This window comes from Notothenia rossii (genome assembly GCF_949606895.1).
Source record: "Notothenia rossii genome assembly, chromosome: 8".
In the NCBI taxonomy this organism is placed as follows: domain Eukaryota; kingdom Metazoa; phylum Chordata; class Actinopteri; order Perciformes; family Nototheniidae; genus Notothenia; species Notothenia rossii.
Genome location: NC_136906.1, coordinates 15883735 through 15910518, shown reverse-complemented (window position 1 = coordinate 15910518; position 26784 = coordinate 15883735). Strand labels below are relative to the sequence as shown.

The 26784-nt window shown below is 41.4% G+C and overlaps 1 protein-coding gene across 2 annotated transcripts; it reads left to right on the top strand.

Annotated features, from left to right (window-relative positions):
* The first annotated feature begins 1788 nt into the window (after positions 1–1788).
* gpr139 (G protein-coupled receptor 139) lies at positions 1789–23829 on the top strand. 2 transcript variants are annotated; one of them, XM_079644838.1, is made up of 3 exons: positions 1789–2567; positions 4361–5000; positions 19506–23829. In XM_079644838.1, exons 2-3 carry the CDS (start codon positions 4853–4855, stop codon positions 20492–20494), a joined length of 1137 nt encoding a protein of 378 aa, XP_079500964.1. In that variant the 5' UTR covers positions 1789–2567; positions 4361–4852; the 3' UTR covers positions 20495–23829. The 2 variants fall into 2 exon arrangements, with proteins under 2 accessions (XP_079500964.1, XP_079500963.1); XM_079644837.1 differs by lacking the exon at positions 1789–2567 and having other exon boundaries at positions 3165–5000.
* Positions 23830–26784: the final 2955 nt, after the last annotated feature.

The following is a 26784-nucleotide window of genomic DNA, read 5'->3' as shown; positions in this document are numbered from 1 at the left end:
CCCAATCCTCTCATTATTCTTTGAGTGTCAGCTTCAAATTAGAGGGGGAACAGGAAAGTGGCACAGCGCTCACGTGTGACCTTGCTGACCCATTCTTCATTTCCAAAGCATGCTAAACAAACAGGCATCACAGAAGGCATCTATAATTAATGTCCCCTGACAATTTCCTCATACATATAACAAGCTGGTGACGTAATCTCCGGGACTCCCTGCATGTAGGCCTCTCAGTTATTCTCATTGCATCTCATTACCTTCTATGCTTTTCATCACTTGTTACTATACATTGTTTACTACCATGTTAACAGCATGGCTCGAGAGATTGCAATGTCCCTTGTTTGGCGAGCACTCTAGACTGATACATCAAGTAATAAATATCCATAGCAATTATTGGATGCATTACCATGAACATACATTAGTTGTGCCTAGATGATGAATTTTTCTGACTCTGGGGAACCCCTGATCTGATGCAGCCATTACGTCTCATATAAATACGACCAAACACCAAACCAGTCACCAGCCTCAGCTGTATTGGGCCTAGCAAAGACAGAGAACATGATGAAGATGATACCTTTTGAGCATCAGCATGTAAGCGTTGTCTTGGTTAGCATGTTAGCATGCCGAAGTTAGCTATAAGCTTTAAGCACTCAAAGCTGCTACCAGTCTGCAGTCTCATAGTAAGTCTCACTTTCAGGATTCACGTCACAATATTGCTTTTTCTCAGATATTAGGCTTAATTCAGGAAATAAAATGTATAATAAATATAATAAGCATTATACCTGCTAAACATCAGTGTGTTAGCTTTGCCATTGTATGCATTAGCAGGTACATCCTCATAAAACTATGGCTGTAGACTCTTTGTCTTTGTCTCTTTGTATCCCTATGTGAGGAGTACGTTCAGCCACAGACTCATCCCTCCACGACACAGCACCAAGCGCCTCGGACAGTCCTTTGTGCCTGTAGCCATCAGGCTGCACAACAAGGGCTCAATAATGTACAAAATGTTTTATATAAAATCACTGGAGATAAATATACAGTGTTTCCACAACCCATGTTAATATATTAGTAGTACTACTACTAATATATTAATATTAATTGTAGTAGACCAAATATGTAGATAGATATGTCACTATATGTACAGATGTCCATTTTCACTTGTAACTTTAACTCATTTCGTACTTCATAATTTATATGACCAAATATGTATATATGCTGACAGTTATTTTACTCTTATTTGTACTCATCTCCTATTTCATAGTCTTTTATTATTATTATCACTATTATTTAAAAAAAAAAATCTTGATTTGATTTTTGATTTTATTAATCTGTGTGAATCTCTGTCCTGTTTTTCACGCTTACCCTATTGCTGCTTGTACAACTGAATTTCCCCACGCGGATTAATAAAGGTCCATTTTATTTTATCTTATCTTATGTTTTCATTTTGACTGTTGCACCGGTTCGCCATTTTTGTGCAAGCAACATTCAGTTTAAACCACAAGTTTAAACCGTTTCAAAGCCCCATATGTATATCTGCTTTGTTCTGCTTAGTAACTCAACCAAATATCAACACTCAAAATAAACTTTGTGGCATTTGAGGAAATAACACAACTTTGGTTTTGCATGTTTGTGCATGTCCGCCTGTGATATAGTTGAATACATTGAGGATGTGAGTGTTGGGTCCCCAGATAATGTGTATAATGATGATGTAATGGGTCAATATAACACACACACACACACACACACACACACACACACACACACACACACACACACACACACACACACACACACACACACACATACACACACACAGTTGCTCATACACTGCACAGTTTCCTTCTGCTAATCTCCTACATACATTACTGCAGGACGTAATGAGGTCAGCTGGAGTTATAACCACGCTTCATAACCAACTATACATATATTATAACAACCATCACCTGCCCTGGTTTAGTTTGCAGTCACCACATTATACTTGCACATTGAAAATACCCTCTCATATGTACAGTACCTGTTGTTCTGTATTGAATCCAACAGCAAACAACAACACACACACAACACTTCACGCCAATCTCAAAGCGCCAGAAGATTACATGTAATTGAGTTTGTGCGACAAGGACCAATGATGATGTTGTATTAAGTACTGCAGAATAGGCAGGCACCTCCCCTGTGGAGGTCTTTCACAGCTATAGTAGCTACTGTTGAAGAATCACCTTTCCCTGTCCCATATTTCTCCGTGATCAATTCATGTCAGCTGGACATATTTTATTTAACACTTAATCGCGGCGCTCCCCTTCCTGCGTCCCCTGCAGCTCATTTGTTGACAAGTAGAAAAAAAAGAAATAAGAGCATGTGATTGCTCTTTAAGCTCCTCTCACCTTTCCTCACCTTTCCTCACGTTATCCTCTAATTCAAGAGGCATTCAGCAGAAGAAGGCCAGCCATTGTTGGACTGTAATAATTCTTCTTTTCATACGGTGACCTCCATCCGAAGTGATGCCATAATTGGATCTCCAGGAAAGGTTTTCAGATTGTTCTGCTCCTCCTTTGTGATCGCCAGTATTTTAACTTGTGAGTTTTCTTTCAAAAAATCTTCTCTCTTCTCTTTTTCTTTGTGTCTTTAATCCTGTCTGCCATCAGGTCCTTGTCACTACCGGCATGCTCTACCTTTTAAATGATAAACCGTATCGCACTCAGACAGCAGAGCAGAGTGTGGTTGTGTTTCCTCAAACCTGCTAAGAGGTGTGCGTAGGCCTTGATTGTGCTGAAGAGGCACACAGAGAGAGGAGAAACACAGCTCTCTAAATGGACATGATTTTTCACCATACTCATGCATAATCTGCTCTGGTGTGTGTGGCAACTCCTAAAAGCCCAGAGGAGTCTGCAAATTGTTGATAGCAATGATAGTGACAATATACCCGCACGTCTGACTGCATATCAAGAAAAATATATAAAATCGACATGTTTTTCGTGTCATGTCTATGATTGCACAGTAGTTCATGTGGAGAGAGATGAAGGCAAAAGGACTGGATTGGTTTCCGGGGCATGAATGTGAGAGCTGAGAAAAACACCTCTGTAGCAGTATGACGTGTGGATATAAATCGCTGGTGGAAGTCATTACTTTGAAGCTCTTGCTAGCATGATAACGTTATTACTTGATGGACAGGTTTCCAATGTAGCATTATTGTGTTTCCTGTTTTTATTAAAAGATGCATTTCTCAGTACAATGCAAGGAATCATTGAGTTTGATTTGATTGTAAAGTAAGTGTTTAGTAAGCTACATAATACTCATCAAGTCATTTCCTACTGGTATAATTAGCTGCCTGCTCCACATTAAGACTGTTCAAGTTGGATGAAGCAGAATACTGTACATATCTTATTTTCTGACCAAAGTAAGTCTGTCATAAGAAATATCTGACTTGTGCTGTGAGTAATACATTTCATCTGTCGGAGGGGGGGCGACTTCCCATGGCGAAAAGAAACCTTAAATGTTCCTCCGCAGTAATGACAGTAGCACTTGAGAGCAGAAAACATAAATCAGCGACCTGACAAGATTAACTATCAATAAAGTACACACACCTTAAATTGCTTTAATTTGGCATATCCTATTATTCGATGTTGTTGACTGTTCAACCGACTAAACAAACACTTGTAAGACTTCCTTTTGGAGTGTGTCATAATTGCTTTATTATTCTGTAGACCTTCAAAAGCAATTTATACAAAAGGGTCCCATAACTCCTCTCCAGCATTGTACTGTGTGCTTTTCTGCTACATTGCCTTCATTAGGGCAGTAAAAGCGATAATGCAGCAGAAACTGTTAGAGGGATAACACAGTCCATTCATTCGATTTGTATGGACTTTATCGTTATGTTCACGATGGTGTCCTAGTGTGCATAATATAGAATGATACATTCCACTTTTCACGATAAACAACCAAGGCATTTATTGGAAATGACTGACTGATAAACCCCAGAAGAGGGTCTTTCTTTAGAAGCACTGTGTGTCAGCCTTCTGCTCATTAGCACATTATAACTAGAGATTCAGACACATTCACACTGCATGGCAAATTAGATTTAGTCCCAACCCCCACTCCCACTCCCACGTCAAACCCACAGATCACATGTGTACTGTAACGTTTAGGAAATGCTAATAGGATTATTTGGATACTGCTTGTCCACTCATTATTGAATACTTTATTACATCAAAAACAATCATGAGGTTACTGAATATAAAAATAAATAAAGAGATGTGCCCTAAAGAGACAGATTGGCAGTATGACTGACACACTATCATTTTCCACAGTCCATTGATCTTTTCTTGTCTGCAACAGTTTTAATCTCTTTTCTTTCCTGGCCCTCAAACAGGAACCCCTCTTTCTCTCCACGAGCCTCCCTCAGCTCCCAGCCTCCGTCTCTCTCCCTCACTTTCTAATGTTCAGCATACCCTTGCTCTCCATCCACCTCCCTCCCTCCCTCCCTCCCTCTTTCCTCCTCCTTCTTCTCCTGCTGCTCTCTCGACTCGCTCTCATTCCCCCTCACTCACACACTCAGGCAGCATCCTCCCCTCTCCACTTCTACCTTCATACTCACCTCTCTGCTTCTCTCGCCTCCTTTCTCTCCGTCACCTACTAACACATTTCATCTCTGGCATCTCCCAGTCTGTTGTCTCCCCTATACCATCACACACACACTCAACCTCGTTGCCTTGCGCAAACCCAGGCGTGCACACACTCATGCTGATTGGCACCCAAGGACAGAGCACCCTCTCTCCCATCCCGGCGACCAGGCGGTTTGCTTGTGTGGCCAGCCGGCTTCTTGACACTGAGCTCAGCTGAGGAAGAGGACAAAGAAGAGGCCATGGAGCACAGCCACATCTTCCCTGTTTTTTCCCCAAATGACAGCAGTTGGAGCCCAGAGCAGCATCCCTCTGAGTTCGCCCAGGGGTGCCCTCTCGGACCACTGCCTGTCATCTACTACAGCGTCCTGCTCTGCCTCGGCCTGCCGGGTAAGAGATGTGCACACAGTGTGTGTTTTGATGTCTGTGTCTAATCACATGCACGTCTCATTCTGTGTTAAATTGCTCCCCAGCGGGATGCAAGAGTCACGCTTTGCATCTTGATATGATGTGTACTTGTCTAACAGTCTGAGTGAGTGTGTGTTGTGCACAGCTGCAAAAAGTGTCACACACACACAGACACATGCACACACTGTTGATTTGTCATCCTGACCTTGTGGCAATCACTTGTGCATGCACACTTATTTTGTGTTTGTGTTTGTCTGTGCTTTGCCCGTCCGTTTGGAGGTGGTTTTGTACATGTGTCTTTTATTTAGGTGGAAATAGTCACGCACCACTTAAACACAATGTGCAAAGCATAATTCAATCTGATTCATAACCTTTAAAACAGCACCTTTTCTGTTGGGCTGCAGTGGTTCTGGCGATGGGTGCATGACAGAGTATGTCTGTAATGACTCAGGCTTGACCTCGGGGACAAGTGTGTGTTACGTGGCTCATCTTGATGACCTGCATTAATGACACTTCCTTGTTGCGTCCTTACCGTTGACTGATTAGTCCATTCACAGTCACTGTCGGACTCATTTACTGCCTCTCTCCCACTGCGTGATCTATGAGCGCTATCCTGCTCTCAAACAGGGAAGCAAAGAGGTGTGTGCATACATGTGTGTATTTGAATGTGTGTGTGTTTCAGAGAGAGAGGCAGGAAACAGAGGTCAGATAAAAGAGGAAAAGTGTGAATGTGGGGTTCAGTGAGGTTAGAAACATCCACCCCTGCTTCAGCACAAAAAATGCTTCAGGTGCATCCCGGCGTTTTACTATTCATCCTGATTCTGATAAATACATCTAATGACTTGTATTGTCTTATTTGTGCTAATACATTCGATTAACGTAAGCTCTGCACCTCTCCTCCTTGATAAAGACTCGGAGTGAGATGTTATTTTGTCCTGGTTTAGAACAAATCTGCGATGCATAATGAAAAGCTTTAGTACGCCAAGACTGCAGTTGCTCCACAAGATTTGCAGCCGTGTAAAAGTAAAAGTCTGTCTTTGTGATTAAATCTAGTCTAATTAATCATCCTGGTTGACAAATTAAGTCTTGCCCATCATTTAATTGTTTTCTTGCCTCGAAAGTTTTATCTGTTTCTGTAGCTGAAGTCATCTGTACAAATGCGATGTAGGTTGCTTATCACTAAATAACACTAGCCTGGGAGTGTAATGCAATCTTACGTCTGAAATAATAGTTGAGTGCAGCCGGCTGATATTTCGCAGCAGCTGAGATCGACTTATTTAATCACTGTGACGTTCCACTCAAGCCGAATCATAAATGTTTCATGAGTGCGGCATGTGGGAGGAGTAGTGGTGTGACTTAAAGACTCACACATACACAGACACTCTCAAAGCCTTTGGAGCCGTTTCCCTTGATTATCAAACCGTTTTCATTAGTTATTTAAAAGCAACAGGGCTTCAGAAGGTCATCATCATGTCTGTAAGATTCTTGCAGACTTTGACCTTTAAGCTGCAGACATAGAGGGGTCGCTTCGAGAGCACAAATGTGAGGGTGTGAAGATTGAAGGTGATGAGGAAAGGGATTACGCAACTTCATTGGTGGGAAGTGTGTGACCGAGGGAAATGTGATCAACCGACATCTCAGGTTGAACAGAATGGAGTATGGGGAGGACAAGGACACCAAGAAGAAGAAGAAGAAGAAGAAGAAGAAGAAGAAGAAGAAGAAGAAGAAGCAGAAGAAGAAGCAGAAGAAAAAGATCGGAGTTAAAAGAAATAGATTAATAACAGCAGAGGCAGTGAAGTAGCACCTCTGAGCCCGAGTGGAGGAGACGACAGCGCTGAGACGAATTGCCACATTTTTAATTAATTGCTAACTCTCTCTCTCTCTCTCTCTGCTCACCACACCACACTGCTTGAGACAGAAGAGACATGTGCTGGCATAGCAAACAGAGACACGGCGGAGTTTCTGACATGCAGGGATTACAGAATTTAGGCCTGCTGTTTGTACGGTACAGTGTGTCTCAAAGCACTCACATCTGAGACACTCACTGTAGAGTATGTTGAAGATGGTGAGTGATTTTGTGTGTCGTAACTGGTTGTTAAAGCTTCTCTGAATATCCGGCCTGATACAGCTGCTTTTATGCAATGTGTTTGAGTGGAGCATTCCTCAGGCAGGGAGTTCTTTATGATGCCGTTTATAGACTCTTTACCTGCCCACGTGCAATTTAAATTTCAACTCGAGGTCACTGTTAATGCTTGAATATTTATTTAATTTGCCTGCCTTTAAATTACTTGCACATATTCCAATGGTTCAATGTTTGTAACGTGTATTTGCAGCAGGGCACAATGGAACTAAAAAGATTACATTATATTACATTAGTATATCAGGTCATCACTGTGTGCAAGCAAATCATTTGTGTTGCTTTCAAGTGCTCACAAAATGTGCTATGTTAGGTCATTGTGAATGAGAGTTACAAATTATTAATATTTGCTCATTTAAGTTGGAAGGGACATAGAAAAGCGCAATATAATTTAAACTATTATTATTGTTATTATGATTTTGTCGGAACCAGAATATGCAAATGAATATCAACTCTCAAATGTCATTGGCTAGCTTTTCCAGTGCTTATACGTGTCAAATGAAGAGGCTCAGTTGTCATGCATAATAATCCCTTTTAATAAGTGTATTTTGAATATGTGTCAACAAATGGTTGAATGGTGTTGACATGTGTGCACATTGTGCCAGCAGAAATGTGCACGTGTCGCTCCTTCCCAAGCGCACAGCAACACGCATGAGCCCACATACTTAACAGTACGTTGGTGCGTTCCTTCCCTCTTTCTTGAAGCCCCTCCATGTGTAGCTGTCGACAGTCAGCGATGTGGCACACGTGAGGGAAAATCTCTACCTACTCCAACTAATCTCTGCACCCAAAAGAGGAAATGATTGGGGATGTTCAGCGTTAACAACCCTCTGTTCCACAACACAGTGCAGGTCAGGGGTCAGCCGCTACTTAATGAAGAGGTGAGGACCTGCGATATACAGTTTGGACTATTGATCTGTCAATGTTCACAGAGAGGGCAAGGTGGGATTGAAGCTTGTTAAGAGATACGATCACTCTGAAGAGTCAAGTGTTAAAATGGACGAAGAGGAAAGGATGGGAAAGCATGTGTAAAAGATAGCGAATATTCAGTGTATCACATGGAAAGAGATTTCTGAGCTCTGGTTTGTTTCCAGTCTCAGAAAAAAAAAAAAGAGGGGAAGGGAAGGACAGAGAAAGTGTCAGCTTGTGGTGGGGAGACGAGCCAGGGGGGGAGGGGGGGGGGACAGAGGAGTCAAGAAAGGAGGGAGGCATTGTTTCAGGCAATAAAGCAGAGATGTTGTCGAGTGAAGTGAAATACTTTTTGTTGAACAGCTGTCACCATTGCTGAGAACCCAATTCCATGTGTTGTCTGACATTTTCTGGAAGACAATATTCGTCAATCTGAGGATAATTATGGCGCTGCTAGATCGACATTTTCTTAATATATTCCTTTTTTCTTCATCTCTCATCCATTTACCCTTCTTCGCAGCTCTTCTTTACCTCACATGCCCTCTTTCTCACATGTTTTTTCAAAGCTGAAATCTCATTAAAAAATGTGGAGAAGGTCCAAAAGCACATCATAACTGTTAGCATTGTTTACGAGCCCTTTGGACATGAGAAGCCGAGTTTGTCAGTTCTGCAGTGTCTCATCAGCAGCAGCCTCGGTGTAAAGACAGTCGTCTCCACCACACTTTGACTCATTGTTGCCTGTCTGTTCAAATGAATGGCTGTTAGAGGTTAGCAGAGGCAGAGCACTGCAGCAGCATCGATATCATTAGCAGCAACCAGGGGCTTATTTCTCTCCTAATATGCCTTAATAATAATCGTTAAATATCTATTTTCTTTTCCCATCCTTTTATTATTCTCATTGTTTCTGTATATTTCTTACTTTGCATCTTTCTTTTTCTTATGAGCTTCCTCCTTTTCCTCATTAACTCTCAGATCATACCCATCAAGCTCGCAATAAAATGTGTTGGATCGACATTATCACCTTGTCATGGCATTACAGGCCTGATTTTTATTGCAATTTAACTGCGCGAAAACAGATTTGACACTATTAGGGAGTTTGGACCTAATTCTGAACAGTTTAAAAACTGTCAGCTAAAACATTGTTTTATCTTCAATGCATGTTTGTGTGGCTTTGCAGCAGGGATTTGGTCCTGGTTTCTGTTCCGGGGAATTAAAAAAAAATCTCCCTGCTTTATGTCCCGTCTGACACTTAGAGAAGACAAAAGGGAAATGGTTGTCATCAGGAACAAAGTGCCTGTGACCTTTGAAGCAAGCTTTGATTTTCACCTCCTATGTTTCTCTCGCCTCTCTTCCTTTCCTCCCACCGCCTCACCCCTCTCCTATATACCCCTCTCTGTCTCATTCTGTTTTTTTTTTATCTAATCCTTTCCTTCAATTCCCTCTCAATGGCCTGTTCTCTTTTAACTCCCTGTGACCTTCTTCACACCACATGTTACATCACCTTCCATCTATTTCTTCATCCCTCTCTTCTACACTCATCTCCTCTTATTAACCTCCGGATAAGCCATCAAAGCCAAACCTCAATTTCCTCCAAATGACAAAAAAAATTAATTATTCTGCGCATGTAAAAGGAGCCCCATGATAAAGCTTAAGGACTGGTGTGCGGCATCTCGTGTCTTGCCACCGATTTCAGGGGGTTAAGACGCGTAGTTTGTCGACTGCCCGTCTCAACACGTTGCATTAGTGGCGGGATGAGTCAGCCTCGTTACACACCTCTGGGAGCACTCTCTGCCTTCTCTTTCCCGCTGAACAACGTCAATGGCCCTGTCCCTTGTCACATTAGGGGAGCAGCAGGGGGAAACACAGACACAAAATAATTTGCACACACAAATACAGAAGGTTCACCTGTTTGAACACAAACACACACACACAAAAGTTCATAAGCAAATGTAGTCAGACAAACACAGCTCTTTCTTTTCCCCCTCTCAGTTTGAGACAACTATTTTTGCCAGCAAAGATGGACTCATTTTCCATGTGTCTCCATCTGAATGTCCAGGCATGAGATGTACATGTCTCTATACTCATGCTGTGTATGTGTTGTCATCGAGTATCTGTTCAGAGTGTGCAGCTCTCCAACTCGTCTCTCCACCTGCTTGGCCCCTGAGACGACAGAAAGAGCAGGAGTCAATTGTAATGAATGGGCAACCCAATGCAGGCTGGCTAGAGCTAAATGGAAATGTCAAGCTTGCTACTGATCCCTTTTGTTTGTCTGTAGAAAGCCCCATCTCAACGGGAAGCCCGAACAGAACAATACCCAGCCAGTGACAGTCAACACCTCACTGTTTCCATTTCAGTTCACCCCTCTCTGTTTAACAAAATATTATGTGGACAGAGAAAGAGATAAGTTCGAGAATTTGGCGAGCAGAGGTGCGGCAAAGGAATGGAGGTGGTTATAATAATGGTGGGGTACATTGTGAAGGGTTTAAAATGGACCTACGGGAAGTTTATGAACAGCTTAGCTTAACAGCAAACCTTTCCTGGAACAAAAAACACTGATAAGATCCTTTGAATAAACTTGATGAGAGGCAGCAGGTGTGTGGACATTACACACTTACAGCTCTAGCAGCTTTATGAAACAACGTGTGCAAAGAGTCAATAAGAACCAGCCAAAACAAAAAAGGTAATATCAATCAGCTAAACAGATGCGAAGCAAAACTGAGATTAGACCTTTGATTGTTCCTCAATACTCAATGAGTTTTATGGACACCACCAAAGCAAAAAGACACAGAAGAGCTGCAACTAACATTCATATTGTATCTTTGATAAATGTAGCATTGCTCTCATTGATACCTAGCATTAGCCAAAATGCAACTCAACCACCACTGTTTGGTTAGAGGTTTGGTTGTGTTATGCAGGGCCGGTTCTGACCTATTTGCTGCCCTAGGCAATACTTTAGCTGGCCCCATATTTGAAGCGCCCCTCATGGATCGATGAGCCCTTAGCATTCGCCTTACATAGCTTTAAGATGTTAGCCTAAATCAGAGATAAGAAGAGGTCATTTTCTTTAACTCAGCAACCCAAATTGTTAGGTTTTTTTCATTGGCAAACTTTTAGTTTTCTCTTGTACTTTATTTTATTACCAAAGTTTGGTAAAACCTTACTTCAAGGATGCTTGTCAGCTTGATCTTGACACATAAAGTACATAGTGTTGCAAAATTATAATAATACAACCCAATCTCACGGTGGGAGGCGTGTGGCGCAGTGGTTAGAGCCTTGGAGTTGGGATCATGGGGTCACAGGTTCAAACCCCACTGCAGTCAGCATGTCGTTGTGTCCCTGGGTAAGACACCCCAAATTGCTCCTGTGGGGATTGCCCACAGTATTGGGTATTGAGTATTGAGTATTGAGTATGTAATACTCTAATAATAATAGTATGTCGCTTTGGATAAAAGAGTCTAACATGTAATTTAATCCATTGATTCGTGTTCATCAACACGATTTCCCCCTTTTTTTCATGTCACACAGAACGATTTTAAAAGCAATGTATTTCTATTGGTAGTGTGTTTCGTGCCTGCACCACGTCTTTTTGTCCGGTCGGGTCTTGGAACACCGGAAGCTGTGTGGTTCATAAAAACATCTTCTTACTCAATATCAAGCCACGATTATTGTTTTTAAATCGTATAAGTCGGACTTTTTCTGCCGTCTGTGAGGAAAATAAATGGGGCTCAGTATTTTTTTCCTTCTAATTTGTTATTCTTTTCTAAATAACACACTGTTATTTACTCAACAACACAATTACACACAATAACGCAATTATTAACACACAATTATCCTTGTTTTTATTTATTTGTTTAATTCTATAATCTCTGGCTTTTTTGCCGTCCGTCAGGAACTGAATTTCAAAATAAAATAACCGGAAACAGATACACACCCACTGAACTGACTACCCAATATCCTCAGCTATGGTTGAAGCTCGGTGATTGGATTGTTTAGCTGCAATGCACGTTGGGATATGGTGTTTATGCGATATGAAATCCGAAATAAAAAAATAAAAAAATACTTTAATCCGAGTGTGCTTGCTTTTCTCTTTGGAAGTCATCACATAACGACATTGCAATACACGGTTCAGCTGCATTAAATATTACACATCTGCCGTAGTTCCCTGATTAGAAGACTTCCGGACAAACTGGAAGAAATGCCACCGAAACTGAATATGTGACGTGGATCATAAATATATCAGCAATTAAACAACATCTTCAATTTGTCTTCACACAATGTGTCTCCTTGCAGTATCAATACTAATTTGGCTGCCTTTTATATTTGATCTAAAGATAGGTTATATTTACACCATAACGGTGCACAGCTGATATAAAAGGACTTGTAGTTTTTAAAGATATTACTGATTTTCTTTGAATATAAGAAGGTAAATATTGAGTTGAAAGACTAGTCAAGGGTTTTGGGTGATGGGAGACACATCTATGGAATCAGAATTGTAATAGCTTACCATGAAATGACAGATATACCTTTCTGTCTGTGATGTTTTACAAATCAGAAATTAATGTGTAGAAGTAAAACATGTGAAATAATATAGCAATATCCTGTAAAATTATGTTAATAATAATAATAATGCATTTTATTTATGGGCGCCTTTCAAAGCTTTCAAGGACACCTTACAGAGCAAAATAAAAAAAAAGCAACAAAGAAGATCACACAGTAATACAAGACTTAAAAACAAAGACTTAAAAACAACAATCAGTTTAGAAAAATTATTAAGATATTGAATATGCCAAAAAGGTGTGTTTTCAGGCTAGATTTGAAGGTTGCGAGTGAGTCCATATTGCGGATGTCTTGTGGGAGAGAGTTCCAGAGACGGGGTGCAGAGTGGCTGAAGGCTCTTGACCCCATGGTGGTCAGGCGGGCAGAAGGTACAGTGAGCTGGAAGGCAGAGGAGGATCGGAGGGCACGAGAGGGAGTGTAGGTGTGAAGGAGTTCAGAGAGATATGGAGGTGCAAGAGTGTGAAGGGCCTTGAAGGTGAGGAGCAACACTTTAAAATCCATGCGGTATTTAACGTGGAGCCAGATTAATGGAAGGAGTTCTGGTAATGATACGGGCGGCTGAGTTTTGGACCAGTTGGAACTTACACAGGGATTTGTGAGGAAGACCAGAGACGATGGAGTTGCATTAATCAATACGGGATGTAACGAGGGCGTGGATGAGGATGGCAGTGCTGTTGGGTGTAAGTGATGGGCGGAGGCGGTTAATATTGCGGAGGTGGAAGTAGACAGATTGAGTGATGTTGTTGATGTGAGCTTCAAATGAAAAGGTGCTGTCAAGGATGACACCCAGACTCTTAACTTGCGGGGAGGGTGGGACTGTGGAATTGTCAATAGTGAGGAAGAATTTGTCAATTTTGGCCAGAGTGGACTTGGAGCCAACTAAGAGAAACTCAGTTTTATCACTGTTAAAACATGAATAAAACTACACATCTTCAGATGTTATACATAAATAAGTGTCCTACACTAATAATAAAAAGTTATTATGGCATTGTATGCTGTGTGTACCTTGTGTGCCGCCTAGTCGTTAAAGCACTTTTTTTAATATGTTATATTAGATGAAACAAATACATACAAATATAAGAGTACATACAAAATTCGGGGGAAAGTAGAAGGTCAATGATAGAAATATAGAATATAAAAAATCAAGAAGATACTGTAAGTGATCTCTACAATAAAACAGTTTAGTGCAGGATGTACAAAGATATTAATATGTGGATGTGCAAAACAGAAAAACGAATTAACCTTTATCTAAAGTTTAAAGAATACTTTAGGTTACGATCTTCTTTTAAATAAGAAAAAAGCTTTGGGGGTATCTACAGATAAATATTAAGCCTGACAAAGTTCTTAACGTCTAATATATTGCTTTCCTGCAGTGTTAACTATGTTGAAGCACTTATTTTAACTGACATTATACATATGAATGGGTGTGGTGGTCAATGTAATAACGTAACCAGATGAGTGATTACAGCGCCCGGTATCATTTTACACACATTTGTATCATACAGATGCAGGACTTACACACGGCTGTTATCTGACCGACAGGTCCGCACGCACTCTCCAGCCGAAACTCTAATAAGCATTCATTCACAAACTAAATCAGGAGACCTTTAACGTTTTACGTCCGGTTCGCTCTTTTGTTCCTCGCTGTACACAGCTCCATTTTGGGCATTGGCCTGTCATCAGATTGTATTTGTTGTTGCTGCTGCAGCGGAAGTTTAGTACAATTATTTTTCGATTAAATACTCCGAATCTCCACCCTCCATAATTGCACTTGCTTCAGTTGCTTGCTACTTTCTAACGGCGGTGAGAGTGATTTATGATTCGAAAATTATAAAAGTAGGGTAGACATGTGGATATTATCCGACTGAACAAAACGTGCATTTACCTAACAGGTTCGTTTTCCACTGACCTTATTTCGAGCTATTTTCCAAAATCCTATGGCGAAATCCCATTGCTATTTTGTCGAGGGAAACCGGGCGGAGCTTACTTCCGCTTTTTGGGAAGCAAATTTCGGCTGGCCTCCTCTCGCAACAGAGAGTGCAATCTACTGTTTCACCATAACATCTAGAGGGGCGCTGTTTCACTCTTTGTAAAATACTCAATGAGAATGGGGGAGAGACGGGCCGGCAGCAACACACAACAAAGAATTTCCGAAACTAAACGAAGTGTTTTTATTTATTTATTAAAATTATAACTACAATCCGAAAAAACAGGGGAAGCCTGGCTTCCCTTGGCCTCCAGGAGAAAACGCCACTGTAGCTGAGGATTATGGGTAGTGTAGTGTCTTCGGCCATAAACTCCTAAATGTTTTTCGGATTTCATATCGCATTAACACCATATCCCAACGTGCATTGCGGCTAAAACATGCAAATCACCGAGCTTAAACCATAGCTGAGGATCTTGGGTAATCAGTTCAGTGGGTTTGTATCATGGATGTATAATAAGAACTGGAAACAGCGTGGGAGGCGGGGTCTCGTTAATTCCTATGAGAGTTGCTCATTGGCGCTTGAAGACAAAATGGCCCAACTTTTGAGAGAGCGAAACATCACCAAAGTATTCATATAATCATATAATCCGTTCTTATTGTGCATCTATGGGTAAAGGTAAAACTCATTGTCTGAACACGTCACATGAACGTGCCGGGCGGCTCGATCCCGTGGGTTGGATCCGTGTTCATAATGCAGAGAAAAATAACTCTCAGAATAACGTTATTACCGAGGGCGGTGGTGGCGAAGTCGATAGGGACTTGGCTTGGCAACTGGAAGGTCACCAGTTCATAGTCCCAGCAAGACCAAGTGCTGCCGAGGTGTCCCTGAGCAAGGCACCATTCCCTACACTGCTCCCCGGGCACAGTTCAAAATGGCAGCACACTGCTCCACTAGGATGGGTCAAATGTGAGAAACAATATCCCCACGGGGATAAATAAAGTATATGAAAAAAATATATATATTAGCACATTTTACAACTTGAGGACCGAATGTTTTTAATAAGGGCTATACAAATGTTCAAACTGGGTAGTTTATTGAGTTTTTAAAAAAAGTATCCAACGATTTACAGACGTCTCTTTCCCGATGTTAGTCAATGGGAAAAAGTATTTCCGGGCCAAGCGGCTGATAAGGAAGTGTAGTCCGCCGTTTGGCCACAACGAATATTTTCCTCAGAGTCCGGCGCACTTCCTGGGGGCTTGGTGTGTATCGCAATTACCTCATTCATACCAACGGTGTTTCAGGGCCGGTTCGGAGCTGGAGCTTGAAAAGCACCGGGTTTTCCTGTTCACACCGCAGCGGAGCAGCCTCTTAGCTCCGGAATCCGGTTCGTTTCAAGCACCAAAAATGTTTTCGGCTAGAGCAAAAGCACTATACGTCACGCTTACGTCGATGCGGGGTCAGGGGCGGGATCAACTCCTGAACAACAACAAAAAGCCGGCGTTTTATCCAGTTTGTACACAACGATGGAGAAACTTAACAAGCAGTAATGGTCCACTGAAGAGACCAGCTACCTACTGGGAATCTGGTCTTCTGAAGAGGTACAGAGGAAGCTGGAGCACAATCGGCCATTGTTGTTGTTGTCGGTGTGAGCTGTGAGGGGTTTCCGCGCGGTTTGGCTTTATGAAGCGTCATGACGCAAACGATGACGCAATGACGCAGCACCAGTCGGACTCTGGGCGGTGTGAAAAGAGCCGGAGCTAAACCGAAGAACCGGTTCTGAACCTGAAAAGCTCTAACACGGAGCTTGAACCGGAGTTGCGTTGGTGTGAATGAGGTAAATGATGCTCGAAATGTCCCATATAGGCCTACGTCTGTTTCCTGTTACTTCATTTTGAAATTCACTTCCTGACAGAGGCAAAAAAAACAGAGATTATAGAATTAAACAAATAAATAAAAACAAGGATAGTTGTTTGTTATTGTTGAGTAAATAACTGTGTGTTATTTAGAAAAGAATAACAAATTAGAAGGAAAAAAAGATTTAAAAAATACAGATTTCATATAAATACAAATATTCTAAGGCGCTGAGCCTCAGAATATTTGTATTTATATTTATATATACAGTCTATGCTCTGAGCCTCATTTCTTTTTTTGAGTAAGAAGTGGAACGTGTTTTTATGAACCCCACAGCTTCCGGTCTTCCAAGACCCGACCGGACAAAAAGACGTGGTGCAGGCAAACGAAATGCCGTGAGACTGGGTTGAATAATATCATTGTAATCAATATATGTTCTTTGAAATGACTACGGTTTGTTATATGTATTCCTTTATTTAAACACGTGTAATACAAATGTAAGCATAAAAAAGCAAGATAATTAAATTCATTATGACCATTCACTCTGGGAGCTGAGCTAAAGATAAATATCTCCAATACAATTTATTCTTGAAGCACATGCAGTTAAGAGGGTTATTACAGAAATCTCATTATGCTTATTGTGAAGATCTTTCTCCTTGAATCCAAGGTTGATCTAAAATACGATGTAATATGGGCCAAACTGATCAGCAGCAAAGAAGAAGCAAAAGACCGATAGCGTAGGACCAATAGCTAAAAAAAATAATCAATAAACACACCAAGATTCGACATGAAAGCAATTTAACTTGCCTCTGCAGGTCGGCCTGGTGTGAGAGCCGGGGTGACTGTGATGGTGGGGGGTGGGGGGGTGTGCATCCAGCAGCCTACATGTACACTTATATTGGCCTGTCCAATCTTGTAAACTACTTTGATGTGTCATTTATGTTTATTGATAGATTGTACGTAATTGATCTGTGTGTATGTGCGTGCATGGACAGACAAGTGTTAGTGTGTGTGTGTGTGTGTGTGTGTGTGTGTGTGTGTGTGTGCGTGTGTGTGTGTGTGTGTGTGTGTGTGTGTGTGTGTGTGTGTGTGTGTGTGTGTGTGTGTGTGTGTGTGTGTGTGTGTGTGTGTGTGTGTGTGTGTGCATACCCGTGTGTGTCTTCCTTTGCAAATCTTCCAGTCTGGGAAGGACATCTTTAGTCATTATCTGGAGCCGCCTTGTAATTTGTAATCAGTTGATCGTGGTTGAGGCTGCGAAGTGTGATGTACCAGACTCCTAGCTGCCATATTTAATCCGATCCCAGATCTATTAATGTCGAGGGAGGCAGGACCACAGGACACACACACACACACACACACACACACACACACACACACACACACACACACACACACACACACACACACACACACACAGTGACAGTGACAGTGACAGTGACAGCTGCTAAGTGCATTGATGTCTCAGTGATGCTGCAATGCAATTTAATGTCAGAGGCATCTTTGTCTGATGTCTTCGTGTTTCATCAGCAAGTTTTGCTTGTTGTGGATTGTTAGCAACAGTAGAGGATGGGTATATTACTAAAGTACAGCATGTGAACTGAATCTTTGGATACATTGAAAAATATTTTGGCCTCTGAATTTTAAACTTCATGTCACACATGCGTCACAATAGTGTCTCCTTTAAGACAAAGAAATGTCCAAATACCTAAAGGCTTATTCAGAATTAAAATAATATTCTTACTTACAAAAAACAATTTGAAAACAATCCTCATAGTATTGTTTTTCATTAGATGAAAGCTATTTACTTCCAAAATGGTCAGATATTCAGGAACTAAGAAAAGATATCATCCCATATGATGATGCATATGCAAAATCGTCCTGCTGAAAGTTTCATAAATGTATTAGGTTTGGTGAACCTCAAAGTTACACACAACAAGTTTAGGTGTTCCTTTCTTTGTTATAAAAACAGAGGGCTTCTTCTATTATTATTTTCAATTACATGATTTTATTGTACATCCAAGAAACACTACAGTGTTACAAACAAATATATTGTTAACTGTCTCCTCCAGGTTTGTGAAAGGCTCACAACCTTTAAACACAACTGTCCCGTGATGAAAATCACCTGGGATAATTTGCAAGGAGAGCAGGGAACTGAATAGGACAACAAAGAAAGAAGACGTATAATGAGCCAATTGAATACAGTCACCACACTGAAGCTCTGCTCCTACTGTCTGATTCAGAAAACAGAGGTCACACTTTGGAAGAAGCAGCTTTGAGATAAATCGCATACAGGTCTGGTTATGTTCTTTTCAGTGAAACATATAGGAGTAGTAGTCCTCTGTCCTTGGATATTCTGCTCTCCTGTTGTAATAAATAATAAATAATATACAGTAGGCAGGTAACATTGTATCTGGCAACATGGAAGAGAAGGTATGATGGTATATGTCGGGGATATGGAGGGAGATTAAAAAGCAAGAGACAGACAGACGGGGTGTCCTTGTGCTTTGTTTTAGAAACTAAATTGCCGGCGGCAGGGTGGCAGGCAGTAGTGAACTCAGCAGATTGCCAAGACTGTGATGCTGCACGTTGCCCTCCTGTTTTTTTGTCGTGGTTTTATTATTTATTCGTGATAACAGTGTGGCCAAAGGCAGAGGCAGGTGCTGCTGGAATGACACAGCAGGTGTAGATGAAGTGGAAAAGGGAAAAGAGCAATAACCAGAGGAGACTACACAAAAGGAGAGCTGGTTGAAAGTGGCGCTGACTGGGGAAGATAACAGATTTTTCTTTATGCACTGAGCAGCATGAAACTGAAAGTAAATGTTTGCTTGCAGCTTTTGATGGTGCTGAAAATTATTTGTTTTGTGTGTGCTAGTGCAGTTTCATTTGTCTGTTACCTTTAGTGTACATCCACTGCATCTCAATTGCTTTCATGTTTTGTGTTGCCTCTTTTCAATGGGCCTGTCCACTAACATTGAATTATTCTCTTTCCTTCCCTGCCCCACCTGTGTCCACTACATTTCCAATCTTATCATACTTTCACTTCATTTCTATATTTCCTCCACCTATCTTCTTCCAATCACCTTCCCTAATCCTTCCACCACCTAGCTAACATCCTAACAGTGGTCATCCTGTCCCAGCTGGTGCTGCGTCGTCAGAAGTCCTCCTACAACTATCTCCTGGCTCTGGCAGCCGCCGACATCCTGGTCCTGCTCCTCATCGTGTTCGTCGACTTCATTTTGGAGGATTTCATTTTGGGCACGGCGCTGCCTCCATCACTAAACAATGCAGTGCAGGTTCTGGAGTTCTCCTCCATCCACACCTCCATCTGGATCACTGTGCCTCTCACCATTGACCGTTACATCGCTGTTTGCCACCCTCTGCGCTACCATACAGTCTCCTACCCAGCCCGCACACGGAGGGTGATCTTCGCTGTGTATATTGGGTGCTTGCTCTCCGCAGCGCCTTACTACTGGTGGCCTGAGCTGTGGCACAGCCTGTCCGGGGTGGGCGACGGTGATGGAGGAGGAGGAGGGGAGGGAAACGGGAGGACCGTGGTCCAGCATGTCCTGGTGTGGGCCCACTGCGCCACAGTCTACCTGCTCCCCTGCACAGTGTTCTTCTCCCTTAACGCTGTCATCGTGCGTAAGCTGCGCAGACGCCGCAGCTGCTTTCGTCTGCGTGGCTACTCTACAGGCAAAACCACTGCCATTCTCCTGGCTATAACCTCCATTTTTGCTGTTTTGTGGGCGCCACGTACCCTCATGATCCTGTACCACTTTTACTCCTCTCCTCCAGCCTCGCAGAGTGCAGGCAGATTGCTCCATGTGCTCACCGATCTGGCCAACATGCTAGCACTGCTCAACACCGGGGTCAACTTCTTCCTCTACTGCTTCATCAGCAAGCGCTTCAGGGGAATGGCAGCCAACGTGCTGCGAGCCCTGGTCCGCTGCCGGAAGCAGCAGAAGCCTTTCTACGCCAGCCACAACTTTTCCATCACAAGCAGCCCCTGGATCTCACCAGCCAACTCCCACTGCATAAAGATGTTGGTGTACCAGTACGACAAAAACGGGAAGCCCATCTGTATATCCTCTTGAGTTCTCAGCCATGGTAGCTACCCCAACCTTCAGTTGTTGGGAAGCATATTCAGGCATTGTCTCCTTGGTGACAAGCTCTGCTCCCTTGGGACTCTTCGAGGCTTGAAAATGTCAACACACCCCGAGAGCACATAGGTTCAGTTAGCTAGCTTTGAGCGATAACAAAGCGGTTGGCTAGCAAGATGGAAACTGCAGATCCGTACTTAACAGAAAATGGCCTCTTATGTTCAAAAAAGTATTCAAAAGGCAGCAACCAGCATCAAATAACTAATGATTATTTTCTCCATGCAAAAAAATACAGCTACTGTATGACTGACTCTAGACTTACGGACTGATCAAGGGATATCAACCCCCACCTCTCACTGACTTTAATGAGCCACAGCGCAAAAAAAATAAACTGGCAACTGTTATCTAGTATCCTCTGTGAAGCTTCAAATACTAAGACATTGATTTATTTATGGACGGTCTCTGTTGCACACTGCTGCCAACGATGAGGAGCTGCGTCTTTGTCCGTTGGGAGACATTCCCAAAAAGCAGAGATTTCCAGTCAGAGTCTTGGCAGTGAACATCTCACCTCGAGGGGTGACACCACTCAGGCAGAGTCATCAACGGTTCTGGCTGTGTCTCAAGCAATGTTCAAAAAGCGCTGTCATTTCCAGTTTAATATGCAGAGGAGTCTCAATGGCATGTTCATTTGGGCTACCATCAAATGAACAGCCCTGCCTGACTTTTATCTTGTGTGTGCCAAGTTCATCCTAGCAGTGCAGGTCTCTCTGCTTACTGTTGGGTAAATATGTATTATTTGGTCATGGTAGACTGTTATTGTGGCTTCACATCAAAATAAGACAAAAAATATGACTTGTGCAAAGTGTCATTAAACTAGTAATCACATATCCAATATTAGGAAGAGGAAATTTCTGCTATGAGTAGATAGTCCTCTATTAACTATTAATGGTCTGTGATGACTTACTGTTAACCACTATCTGGATGAATATAATGAATGTAACAGCTGTATAACCCTTTAGCTTTTTTTGAAAGACTGAGTGATAAAGAGAGAGAGAGAGATGACGTACACATCTGTAATCCTTTATTTTTGTTTTGCTTTTCCTCATCCAAGGTTTTCTGCCCCATGGTGCAGCAGTGAATTTGGTCTCAGGGCCACAGTGACACATTTCAGCTCTGCTCATTCTGCTGCTGGCTGATGGCAATTCAGTAACATTTCACATCCAAACACAGTCACGTACATCAACTCTGTCTCAGTGCTGCCAGAGTCCTGCCCAGTAATAAACCATAAATGTTAACACACACTAACACTCACACACACATGAAGAACACACTTACACTCACATTGTGCTCTGTATTGCCCACAGAAAGAGCACATTGAGATCAATGCATTCTGCAGACACCTTGCAGCATTAGCAGCGTTCATCTATCTAGCGAGAAAGGAACTGAGCCAAGGGGAAGATTTCGGTTGATATCTGCCTGAAGATATGAGACACATCAGGCTTTGTTTGAATGGATATGGCTTTAAATCGGATGAATGTTATGTGCGTCTGTCAGAGCTGATAAAGCCATGCCCTTCAAACTCTTGTTCGACACTCACGTTGGAGACACTTTAGGCGGTCACTGCAGGTTGCGATTAACACAAAGAGCTTGAACGTTTTGGCTGCTTCTCAAGAAGGTTATAATAACATTACTAACCAGCTTTATTGCTGAGAGGTTGCATAATCCTGACTTGACAAGACATGTCCTTTAGAGCAAGGGGTGTTCACCCTGTTTTAACAAATTGCCATTTTAATGATATTAGTTAAATAGGTAGGTAACTATTGAATCTTTACCATGAATGTGTATTTGAGTGTATTTACATTTCCAACTCAGCGTCTTGCTGGATGATGTCAAAATAACATAAGTATACATTTACTTTTTTAATGTTTCTCTTGGTGCTTAAAGTGTGCGTTTAAAACCCAAGTTCAACAAATGCGCTTTTCTTTTTGAAAACATGAAAATCTTTCTTTACATCTCTACCTCCCATTTCATTTGAACATGGTAGCAGTATATGGTCATATCTGATATACCAATCAAATTGCTCCTGCTACCCCTCCTGCATGCACCTCACAAGTAGGTAACATTTTGGCAAAACCTCCCACTATGTGTAGCAATGTCAATTTTTGTAACAGATCTGAGCAGATCAATTATATTATGGGAAAATTCAAAGATCAGTTTAAATTTAAAAACTTTTTTTTCAATTCAGAGGATTGAAACACTTTTTATCCAAGTGCTGTTGGCACAATTTCTTATTCTTGGAAATGTCCAATATTCTTTCCATTCAACGATTTTGTAGCGAACCTGTTGTCCAACTTCTTAATTCCCTCCTTTTCAGTTCAGCTATGCACTTCTTGACTGGCTCCTCCAGTCTCAATTTGTTATTTATTTGTTCTTTACAAATTGATTTTCTTCCAAATTACTGTGTGAATGAGGGAGCTTTAACTGCCACTCTCTCTCTCTCTCACCTCCTTCACTCTGCAGACCCGCTGCTCATTCCTCTTTTCTCCCACTTTATGTCAAATGCTCTTGCTCAAAGTTAATTTCACAAGTGTCCTTTTTACTCGTTATCTGATAACCTTGAAGTCATCTGTGCTACATCGCTCCATGAATCCTCATCAGAAAATGGATCCATGCGGGTAGGGACCTTGAGATGAAAGTATGTAAAGCGTTATTTCATGGAGATGAACGGCCAAATGGTCGATAACTGATAATCAGTTAGCGAGCTCTTTGACTCCAGGTCCATCAAAGACATCCTTAGCAGTGTGTTGCATTTCATTTAGTGTAAAGGCTTTAAAATGCATTCTTTGATCCTTAATCAATACTGCATAATGATCCGACAATGATCATTAAGAAAGTTAGATAACAAGAAATTATTTAGGCTTCAGACTGAGGAACTCATGCCAGATCAATGTTGCCATGACATTCATTTTCGTGCAACCCTATCCATTTTAAAGCAATGTTAATGTGACATTTGTGGGAAAACCAACGCCTCCCGGGGGCCTCCTGGGAGTTACAGAGGCATGCTGGGAAACCAAAGCAGATGATTTGGGGGTGTTGAAAGAGGGTCACATGCGGGTGTCTCTTCGTCTACCACGTGAGGCGTTCGGGGAGCATGGTGGGAGGTGTGTGTGTGAGGGGGGACCATGCCAAGTAATCACCCCTATTACATAAGAGAAAAGAAGTAATGCCCAAGATCTGTGTTTTCTTCATCCAGATATTAAAAAGATAAATATAAACATAAATCAATCAGGGGATGGAATTGTATTTCCTCTCTGTCTCTCTCTTTACCTAGTGAAAGAGTGTGTGTGTGTGTGTGTGTGTGTGTGTGTGTGTGTGTGTGTGTGTGTGTGTGTGTGTGTGTGTGTGTGTGTGTGTGTGTGTGTGTGTGTGTGTGTGTGTGTGTGTGTGTGTGTGTGTGTGTGTGTGTGTGTGTACATAATGTCCGTCTTAAACAGAAAGAAGCTTTAAAAAGTGTTTGTGCCATAGGACCATTATGTATGTAAGATGTGTATTTATACTCAATCATGATGAATATAATTACATGCAGCACAGCATTATAAGGATATATCCATGAATGTAAACTGAAGCTTCAGGCAATTTTATTGGTATTTTACTGATAGTGATTTTCTACTCAATTACCTGTTTTGAGTATTTACCTTTGTTCCTCCATGGCAGTTTTTCTGAACTGTGTTTTTTGATTGTACTGGAGTAATCATAGGCTTGCATAATTCAGTTGTTCCTCCTAATGAATGTATTAATTGTATAAAGAGTATGTATTACTGTGTTGTGTGAAGATATGCAGAAAAGTATTGACTATTATCAATCTTATTGATTAAAGAAATAAAGAACAGTATCTCTATGGATTGAGATGTAGTGCTTCGATTGGGCGGTGTCTTTTTTCTACATGTGAGAAAGCACTCTTGACTTAAAGAAAAGAGAAATGAACTGGTTGAAGGGATTCTCATTTCTGAACAACTTCCCAAGAATGTTCAGATTTCTGAGATATTCTCAGGTAGAAACGTTGTCATTTTTTAAAAATTGTACAAAAAAGAAGACAATGTTCAAATGGTACTTTTGCAAATGAACATTAGTCCCAGCATGTGAACTGGATAAAAAACCTAAAGCAAGTGTAAATTAAAAAGTAAATAACTATGTTTTAATTAATAAGGCGATAATAAATTATAATATTTATTTGTGATTTGAAGTTCTCTTACAAGGAATATATTTCCTAACGACAAATGTATTCCTTATATAAATAAAACTTCCTTGAAAATTAAGAGAAAACGTTCACACTTTTTGATAAATTCTTCCAACCACAGCTGAACAAAATATGAATATGACGTAACATCTTTCACAGAATTTCTCTCCTGCTGACATTTAGAAAAACTGATCCAAATCCAACAGTTTGCACACAGCATAAAAAAAATGTGAGCTACATGGCAGAGTGTTTGCCTCCAATTTCTAACGGGAAATGAAAATCGATAGAAAATCACTGAGAATCAACATCTGCACAGTGACCTGACTTTTAAGCATCCGAAACACACTGCTGAGCACAAACAGCAGTGCTGGCTACGTGGCAACAGTGTGTGTTGTGTGAGTTTGTGTGTCCACAGTTATGTTACAATTCAAGAAGATACACTGTGATATAAAGTGAGAGACGGTGCTGTGTTGATCTAGAGCACCAACTGTAGAGCTGTAACAATCCAGGTGCTAATCACAAGTTCAGAGATAAAAGAGGGAGTCAGCAGTGTGTGTGTGTGTGTGTGTGTGTGTGTGTGTGTGTGTGTGTGTGTGTGTGTGTGTGTGTGTGTGTGTGTGTGTGTGTGTGTGTGTGTGTGTGTGTGTGTGTGTGTGTGTGTGTGTGTGTGTGTGTGTGTGTGTGTGTGTGTGTGTGTGTGTGTGTGTGTGTGTGTGTGTGTGAGACTAATTAAAGTCTTGACAGCTAAGCTGCACAAGCAATGCAGTTACCGTCCTGCTGCAACAAAATAGATCAATGTGTTTGTTTCAGTGACACAACCGGCATCTGGCCTCTTACAATAAATCACCACTTGTAAAGGCTGAGGTCACTGACACTTCTCATCTATACCGTAATATAAAGAAGGTCTGTCTGATAAATGTCCCATCAGCCCTGAACCGTTTTCTCATGTGAAGCATATGCAGCAGACGAGAAGAGAAAAGGAGAAAATTAGAGAAATGCAGACAGAAAGATGGAAGGACTTGTCTTCACACGTGTGTGTGCGTGTGTGTGTGTGTGCGTGTGTGTGTGTGTGTGTGTGTGTGTGTGTGTGTGTGTGTGTGTGTGTGTGTGTGTGTGTGTGTGTGTGTGTGTGTGTGTGTGTGTGTGTGTGTGTGTGTGTGTGTGTGTGTGTGTGTGTGTGTGTGTGTGTGTGTGTGTGTGTGTGTGTGTGCACTTACTGCCAAGTCTTACGGGTGTTGCTGCAGTGATAAAGATGGATGAGTCTGTCTGCTGCTGTGATTGGGCTGTTGTGGATTCTGAGTGAGTGCACATGCAAAAATGCATTTATTTATATATTTATTTAAATGGACTTGTGGCTGGTGTGTGCATTTAAGAGTGAAATAAGCAGAACAAAAGAGTGAAAAAAAGGAACATTACATCATCTCAGCATCACTGCAAGGCAAGGACCATTGTAAATATATGTCAAGGTTATTTATCGTCTGTCAAACTGTTATTTTAATCATGGATTGAGAAGCATACTTACATACTGCAGATAGCATTGAAAAATGTGCTGCTCAATGAAACATACATCAAAGCATGTGTTTTAAATGTATACTGACATTCAAACAGTAAGTGGCGACAAATTGAGAAAACTTAAAAATAATGACATTCTGTCTATTTTACATAGTTCCCCTGTCTTTCTCTCACTCATATTCAAATTATACATATTGCAAAAGCATAAAATATAAAGTGTCCTCTGACTTAAAACTGCACGGTTCATAATAAGGGGTTGTCACATTTTTTTTTTATTATAACTAGTAATATCTGAATTCCATTTGGCTGCTTCAGTTTCAGGGTCCATTGCTCATACTTCTGATGCCCCATAATCATTGATACTCACAGTCAATGTATTCCACTTTGTGAAAATGTTTGTCAGATGTGAGCAACATATGGTATCTTAAGCAGCACTGAGATCAAGTAAGACCTGGTTGGAGAGCTGCCCAGTAACACCAACTGCAACGATGTGATTTCAGACTTTTAGCAAAGATGTGTGTTCAGCTCTTGTCTC